Raw genomic sequence first — 8,629 nt, forward strand, 5'->3', positions numbered from 1 at the left:
ATTTGTCCACATCTGCAGCTTCCATTTGCTTCACTGTAAACTGAATATGTCTGGGACTTTTTGACTGTTAGTTATAGTCACAATAATACATCATGTGTTCCTGTATTCTGAGAAAAGTATGTTCACTCGTTTATAAACAATGTAAAGACTAAATGATTAATGATGAATCGAGAAGACGTTCAGCCGTCTGCTGCAGCTGCAGCTCTGACAAAATTATCAAACATAAGATGCAGGCCTTGTGCTTCATTTTAAGGCGCCTCCTTTGAGTTTCATCATTTAATTGTTTGTTGTCACTTTGTACTACAAAGCACACATGAACATTTCCACCGGAGGGGATGAAAGGTAGCTGACGTCAGACCTTGGTTGGCATGCCAGCTCCACAAAATGGAGCTCAAACAAAGCAACCAAAGTGGTTTCTGATATGACACCTTTTTAAGAAAATCATATTTCTACATATCCACCACTGCCAAAAGTTGCTGCGTATTAACTTCACAAAATTGACTGAGAGTAATGAATGAATGACACTTCTACTCCACAGTTCTATTTAAAAAAAAAAAAAAAAAAAAAAAAAATCAAAAATCACCGTCATCATCATCATCCCTGTATCACCTTTCAAGGACAAAAAGGTGATAGAAAAGGAGATATGAACCACACTTGGAAAATCTTCCAGCAAAATGCCATGGTAACATTAGAGGGGGTTACCCAGGAAACCAGTGTCGTCATGGAGACTGCATCACAAGGCGGGCTCAGTGAGCATGGAGGCGGGACACGCACCAAGCATGCGCTCCCTCCTCTCCTGCACACTGTTTTCTTCCTGTCGTCACGTGACCACACACACGCACACATTCATAAAGTCTGGAATTTATAAAAATGTAAATATAAATATTCAGGCAAAGCTGATACAGGAGGGATCAGTGAACCTCCATTTTATTTAATATATAGACTATAAGCACTAAATAAAAAATACAATTTTACGTTAAGATCGAGTCATAATTTATGATAAGCTGTCTGTCTTTCCATCCACTCTCAATGATGATAAAATGCACAAGTCCAACAGGTTATGATATTAAATATAACCCAAACAGACAGTTGGCTATGCATAAAGTCTATTCTTATACATTACAAGACAAAGCACAAGACTATGACTGTTTGGTATAAATGCATTAGAGTATATGCTACACGTGTACTTTTCGCATTATAACATCGATATGTAGGCATCATGTGACACTATAGACTCCGAAATGTCTGTTTTAACATGCAGCTTATTTCGTCAGGAAATTGCAAAAGTTTTTTTTTTCATAATACAAAATATTTACACTACAGATAAGTGACTAATGGTGAATTAAGTTATATAAGTTACTTGTTGAAACAGACATTCATCCACAGATATGGACTGACACATTGCAATCGGCTATATAAAAATAATATTATAGTACACATCTATTTCTTCATGCTCCACAAATGATTCGTCTACACGTCTGTGAAGATCTTTTTGATGTTCACGCAGTTCTGGTTATTCTCGGTGGTGAAGTTGGGCTGTTTGAACGCACTGTTGATGCCCTCCTCTATCACCATGCACTCAGACTTGCTGAGAGACGTGGAGCTGCAGGACCTCTTCAGTTCTCCTGAGGGAAGGTGCTCGCAGCTCCCCGTGTTCGCGTACTGTGGCTGCTCATCCCCATCAGTCTCTCTGTGGTAGAAGTAGTTGAAATTGGACACAATCACTGGCACGGGTAAGGCAATGGTCAGCACGCCCGCTATTGCGCACAAAGACCCCACTATTTTCCCACCTATGGTCACTGGATGCATGTCCCCATATCCAACTGTGGTCATAGTGACAACTGCCCACCAAAACGCGTCTGGGATGCTGGTGAAGCTGGACGAGGGGTCGTCTGCTTCTGCAAAGTACACCGCGCTGGAGAAGAGGATGACTCCGATGAAAAGGAAGAATATAAGCAAACCCAGCTCCCTCATGCTGGCCTTCAGCGTCTGTCCCAGAATCTGAAGCCCCTTCGAGTGTCGTGAGAGCTTGAAGATGCGAAAGACCCTCACCAGCCTGATCACCCTCAGGATGGCGAGAGACATCGCCTGCTGGCCACCGTTGATTTGCTTCTCGGCCAGCTCTGTGCCCAGAGTGATAAAGTATGGCACTATGGCCACAATGTCAATGATATTCATGATGTTTTTGGAGAAGGAAGTTTTGCTGGGGCAGGCGAAAAATCTCACCAACAACTCAAAGGAGAACCAAATGATACACAGAGTCTCTATAACAAAGAAAGGGTCTGTGAACGGGTTTGGCACCGAGGGAGCAGTGCCATTGACCGTGGGTGCCACTGTGGTTTGCTCTTTCTCGTCCCGAAACTCCGGGAGAGTCTCCATGCAGAAAATAACTATTGATATCAAAATAACAAGAACAGAGACGATGGCTATTCCTCTCGCTGGCCCGGAGCTTTCGGGATACTCAAACAAAAGCCAAAGCTGCTTTTGGAAATCATTTTTGGGCAGAACGCGCTCCTCTTCTTTTATAAACCCCTCATCATCTCGGAATTTCTCCATTGCCTCCTCTCCCAGCTGATAAAACTTAATCTCCTCGGAGAAAATATCAATGGGGACGTTAACAGGTCTCCGTATGCGCCCCCCTGACTGGTAGTAGTACAGGATCGCATCAAAGCTCGGTCTGTTCCTGTCGAAAAAGTACTCGTTCCTGAGTGGGTCAAAGTGGCGCATCCTTTTCCTGGGGTCCCCCAGCAGCGTTTCTGGGAACTGGTTGAAAGTTTTCAGCTGCGTCTCGAAGCGTAAACCCGAAATGTTGATCACCACCCTCTCGCAGCAGCCCTTGCGGCCGCGCTCATATCGATCCACGGTCAGGTGAGGCGCCGAGAGCACGGCGGACTCCTCCAGCATGTTTTCCACCGTCATGACGCCCGTCTCCACCCCGGCATAACCCCGGCTGCTGCCCCTGAGCCTGGCGGACGAGGGCGACTGGATCACGCTGGAGGTCCGCTCATCCATACAGGTGGTTTTCAGTCTGGGAGGCAGAGAGAGCCACGCCTCTCTCACCCGAAGCCTACAGCTTTGGAGAGCTGAGGCCGACGCCACTTAACATCTCCCCTCACCATCACCTTTCCGTGCGTTGCCACACACTGACGCGCTCCACTCCCCTCTGCCTGTTGTTTTTCAAAACACGTCGACACACACACACAAACACACGCCCACGGCGAGCATATGTCTGACATACGTCCAACCGCCGCCCCATCAGGAATTAACCTCACACCAAACGCCAAGCACGAGCCGTCATTCCACTTTGATGGAATAAAAACACTTGTCGTGTCACCTGTTTGATCCGTGTCCCATTATTAACCAGTGAGCGCATGCACGGCGCGCGTGTGGACCGTTAGAGCAGATTGAGGCTGCTTGTCTTCATTAAACAACTGTCAGCAGCAAAGTGAAGACACATTTCATTTGTTTTACTTTACAACAAGAACATCTTTGCTGTGCGATGAAACAGTTGACACTTTTGCCAAACATCATTAGTTACTGCTTCACTTTCCCCTTCATCGGATGGAAACGTTATTTTCGAATTTTCAAACAAAAACAGAGGGCTGGAGTGGCTGTGTCGATATATCCACTGTCTTGAAGCGAAGCTGAATATTTAATCGCCTGCTCTTTTATTGCGCGTCTTATTTCTTGTTGAAGGGTTATTGCTCTCCATGGTGCTGAAAACGAGCGCGCTCTCATCAGCATGAGTTGTATTATGTATTAAAAAAGATGCGATTGGTGGGAAGATTAGGCTTCGGGAGCAGTTACCTTATTCCCTCTCTTTCCTCCACGCGGTGATAGAAAAAGGAAAAAAAAAAACGCCCGAAAGAAGCGTCTATCGTTTCAGCTTCTATTAATAGCTGTGATTCATTCAGTGCCGATTCAACTGCTGACAGGCTGCACCAGTGGCGTCTGTCAGTGTCGGTAGTTATAAGCAGCACGTGTGCACTGTGTTGTTATTTAGTTTAACCACTGTGGGTTTTAATTCCAGGATGTGCAACCCACAGGGAAAGCCACTCCCCTCCTCTTTCCAAATATGGCAACAACTACTTCTCAAATGAACACATTGAGAAAACCTTCTTTATAGAGAATAGTAGTGGTCAATAAAAACATATTTTGCAGCTGTGGGCCTTAAAAAAAATAATATGAGGAGAGTTTAGCAGTATATTAAAGGTAATAAATAGGAGACAAAAATACGTTTATTGGCCCAAATATCAACAGGGACAAAAGAGATTCCCAGATTTAAATTTAAAATTATTTACAGAGGAACCACACAACTGAAAACCCAATAATCTTCCATTTAACCAGAGACCTGAATGCAGAATGGAGACTTCATTACGGGTCTTAAATACTGAGTAATGTGGTCGATATCACACAAATCAATCACACTGCACAACGATGCACAATCTGAATAAATCTCCATCACAGATTTAAGATACTTTTAAGATATTTCATTTTCCAGATGTGTATTGCATGTGTAACTGTAATGACCAAAGACATAACCTAAGATAGTGATTTTAAAACAGTTGGCATCTACATTCTATGTCTTTTACTATACCCTTTGTTTCTGTGGTATTTCAATAAACAGGAGTTTTAGAGGAAGCTGTTAAGTACACAAAATACAATACAAAAACTGTCTTTCAATGCAGCATTGGTCCTATGTGGTTGTAGAGTTTCTCTAGTGTCTCCTTTGCTCAGTAATCTATGGAGCCCACCTCCCAGGGTCAGCGTGGGAAACCATTCCCTTGCAATAGTGTGTGCGGTCCTTTACAATAACTTCTGTGTTCCTTCCCTCCCAGGCTCTCCCTGTGCCTCAGGTGGCTCTGCCTGGCCGTGCATGGCACTCGCTCCCCACGAGACCTCCCTGAAGCTCCACGGCCTAATGCCTGAGTCAACCTTTTTTCCTTCACTCCCTCAAAACTCAAAAAGGTATTGCAGGGGAACACAAAAGTATTGAGAGGGAACTCAAAAGTTTGCTGTAAAAGTTTTCCCACCCTGACTCCAGGGGCTCCATAATAATCATTCTCATTCACTCAACAACTTTATTTCAGTCTATCTCCTCTCCGCTGCCCTGAGATGGACTGACCTTTCTCCTCTCAGGGAAATCTTACTCCTGCCTTATTTTTCAGACTTTCTCCTCATTTCCTCCATTCATCTCATATTTCATATCTACAGAAAACTGTCTTTGTATCTTCAGCTACTTTAATTGGCCGTCCTGATCAAATTTAAATCCTATTTCAGCGGTGGCTTCAGAGCTTTGTGGTATAGACCTTCAAGTTGAACATTAAAAAGGTAGTGGACATGCCTTTTTTTCCCCCCTCAACACTTTCATAATAATGTTTCAACATAATGTAAATCAGGTAATCTGTGACAGAGAACTTCACTTCTGCACGTCCTCATGGACCCCGATTACTGTCTTTGTCACAGGAGGCTGTGACAATCACAGCAGTTCAGAACTACTAATATTCTGCAGCTATGGAATATGTCGTGTCGAGGCACTGACAGTGTTTTGGTCTTTACTCAGAATTTTTATGGGGGGGATATTCGTTTATTTCTGCAGTAAAACACATTCTCTAGTTCATATCTTGTACAATGATGTTGTTGCTTTTGTGTCTTTGTAAACAGAATATCACGTTTTGAACACGTCATGGACTCTGATAATCGTCACCATCAACTGAGAAAAGCAGATTAATTGATAATTATTGTGACTGTTGTTGTTGCTGCTGCTTTATTATGGGATAGTTTTACTCTACTAATTTTGATAATGTTAATTTCGGTGTTCAAGACAGACTTGTCAATACAGGTATTGATCGCCTGTGCCATTTGATTTGAAAAACAAATACTGTGTGGTGTATGGTGACATGAATATACAGTGTACAGATTTATGTGTAACTGAGTTACACATAAATCCACATACACTTTTCGAGAGTATAGTGTAGTATAACCTTCATGTTCAAGTGTTTTTGGCAGAAAAGTGCGATAGACAAAGTGCAGAATATATTGCACTGTATCTATAAACTTTAAACAGTTATCCGGACTAGAAAAGAGTAAAGATGCAGCAAAAAGAAGGTCATGTAGCCGTGTACAGCCTCCTAGTAGACTCTCATAAGAAGGTTTGTCTGGGTCACCATCACCATGGAAACAAAACATTGAGAAATGGAGGTTGAGTTGAAGAACTTATCTAATAATTTCCAGTCTGACTTGTGTAGAAGCACGCAAACCAGATACTAGTTTTCTCATTTCATTACATGAAGCAATGTTTACAATTGTAAACACAGACTGAAGTTTATCAGCAGTAGCAATTAAATGGTTATTTGACTTTTTAATTAATTTCCATCTGTTTGGAAAATGCATTCATCAGTTTGGGGTTTTTTTTGTGATTCTTTTTTAAAATAAGTTCTCTGGTTTCTTTGCTCCTCAATGACAGCAAACTGAAAATATTTGGTTTGTTGACAAAACAAGTCAAAGGTCACTGTACATTTATTACTTTTAATACTGCTTGGTGTCATATCTACTCATGCGGCACAGAACTGTGCTGCAGGTGCACCCATCGTTATTTGCCGTGGGAATAATACACATATACTTTATTAGTAGTGATAAAAAGTAGCTATGATTGTGCAGAACTTTGAACTGTGACGTATTTCAAAATTTCACAAATTCAATCTGATTTTAAACATTTTTAGTACTTTTTGCTCTGTTGTGTTTATATAGTAAGTGAAAATGAAAAATTGTTATCAGATTGAAAAAAAGGACACTATGTTGCACATTCTTATAGCCTCTGTATATAATGTACATTTTAACACAGTAATGGAAAAAAGCAGCCACAATGCTCTATGTTCTAAGGGTTAATCCTGGCATGTCTTTGTAAATTTCACCCTTGGTGACTGATGATCACATGCAGATTAGGGGCTTTTAACTGTGACTGTGACCAAATACATTGGTGACCAGATTGACTGGCTACAAAATCACGTTGTGTGGACGAGGTTTAAGGGTGATTTGCAGCAAAGACAGTTTCTAAAATATGCTGGAATAGTGAACTCCACACCATAGGGATGTGTATGTGCAGCTGCTGAGTAGAACAGTCAGTAGGAGCACCCTCACTCTGACCTGCACTCTGATTTGGTCCAAGTCTCCCATCATCGGAGAAGATTTCCCAAAGGCTGAAAAGAGAGCCCAGAGGAGGTGAGGACGTTCTTGCCTTGATCCCTTAAGTTACATTACGCTGAAAGGTTAATGAAATTATTGATCAGCGATAAGTTATGTTGCATACCCCAGCTTTAATAACATTTCTATTCCACAAGGTAATTCAGACATTCAGGCAGTAATTGGCTGCTTGCTAAAGATAAAACAGAACTATTATATACCAAACCCACCGGGGCTCAACGCGCCGAAGATAGGGTTTCTATCAGTAGAGTTAAAAAATGACTTATTAACTCAGACAGAAGCTGGAATTATAAGTGGCATTACATGGGAATGAGGGCATTTGATAAATCCCTTGATGTTAAGAGGATTTTTTTTTTCTTTCTTCACTGTCGTCAGAGAAAAGAAGAGTGTTGGTTCCCATCAGCAGTGACAACGCTGAGCTGAGTAATGAGGAGCAAGGCTTTTTCCCTGCTCATTCAGTCTGGCTCACAGGAATACACTGGTTGATCAATAAAGGCGGGCAAGGGACACACACACACACACACACACAGAGCATGTACTCTATTGATTATTCATACACTGGATGTGATGCATGCCAGTGTAGAATAATTACACATTCACATTGCCACAGTTATCATGAGCCAAGGTAAAGGCCAAGGTCATAAATAATGCTGGAACTCTTTTCCTTGCCACAATGTGAAGCAGCCAATTTAAGGGTTAAATGAGCACTTAGACTTCCAGCTCGTGTAAAATGCAAGAGGTGGATGCATGGGCGACATGCTGTAAAGAGACGTACGCGCTGTTCTGTCGTGACCAAAATGTGTGAGAGGCCTCCTGCACACGTCTGCTACACTGTAAAAATAAACAGCTGTGACTTATTTTAAGCTAAAGGTGGGAAAATGTGAAACAGCTGAGTGTAATGTTGTTTATGAAGAAGCAGCAGCAGCACTGTTTTAAGTCAAGTTGTGAACCCTTTCTTTCTTTCTTGATAGGAGTGGTGGATCTATTACACAGTTGGAGCACCATGTTAAGAAATGACTGGTATGGCTATAGGTTATTTTCATCAGAACAAAACATGTCATTTACAGCTTTGTTGTTTAAAGCAGGGAAAAAAATACATATCACACTGAGATGGCTGTCAGTCAACTGTCACGGCTGAGAGTGACAGTCGTAAGAGTTGCTGATTAATCCCTCAATTATCTTCTTAAGTGAACAATTAGTTGTTTGTGCCAAAAAATGTCAATCTGTGTTTCCCAAAAACCTCAAATTGTTTGTCCACAAACCAAAGGTCTTATGTTTACTGTCATAGAGGAGCAAAAAAAACAAAAAACAAACACTAAATATCTCAATTCAAGAAACATAAAAGGGGGATCCAATATTAGTTTTAGGGCGTACAGGTCACAATACTTGATGCATTGATGTTTACATTTGGAGCTGAATGCTTCAG

The 8,629-nt window shown here is 41.8% G+C and overlaps 1 protein-coding gene across 1 annotated transcript; it reads right to left on the reverse strand.

Moving 5' to 3' along the window:
* Nucleotides 1-911: 911 nt before the first annotated feature.
* Nucleotides 912-3,896, reverse strand: kcna3a (potassium voltage-gated channel, shaker-related subfamily, member 3a). The gene has a single exon (XM_058630710.1). It carries the CDS (start codon nucleotides 3,010-3,012, stop codon nucleotides 1,471-1,473), a length of 1,542 nt encoding a protein of 513 aa, XP_058486693.1. The 5' UTR covers nucleotides 3,013-3,896; the 3' UTR covers nucleotides 912-1,470.
* Between the last annotated feature and the right edge of the window lie 4,733 nt (nucleotides 3,897-8,629).

The sequence above is a fragment of the Solea solea genome, chromosome 6 (assembly GCF_958295425.1).
Source record: "Solea solea chromosome 6, fSolSol10.1, whole genome shotgun sequence".
NCBI classification, from domain to species: domain Eukaryota; kingdom Metazoa; phylum Chordata; class Actinopteri; order Pleuronectiformes; family Soleidae; genus Solea; species Solea solea.

Excerpts from the sequence above, each read along its gene's own strand:
- kcna3a (XM_058630710.1), bottom strand. The coding sequence starts at position 3,012 with ATGGATGAGCGGACCTCCAGCGTGATCCAGTCGCCCTCGTCCGCCAGG.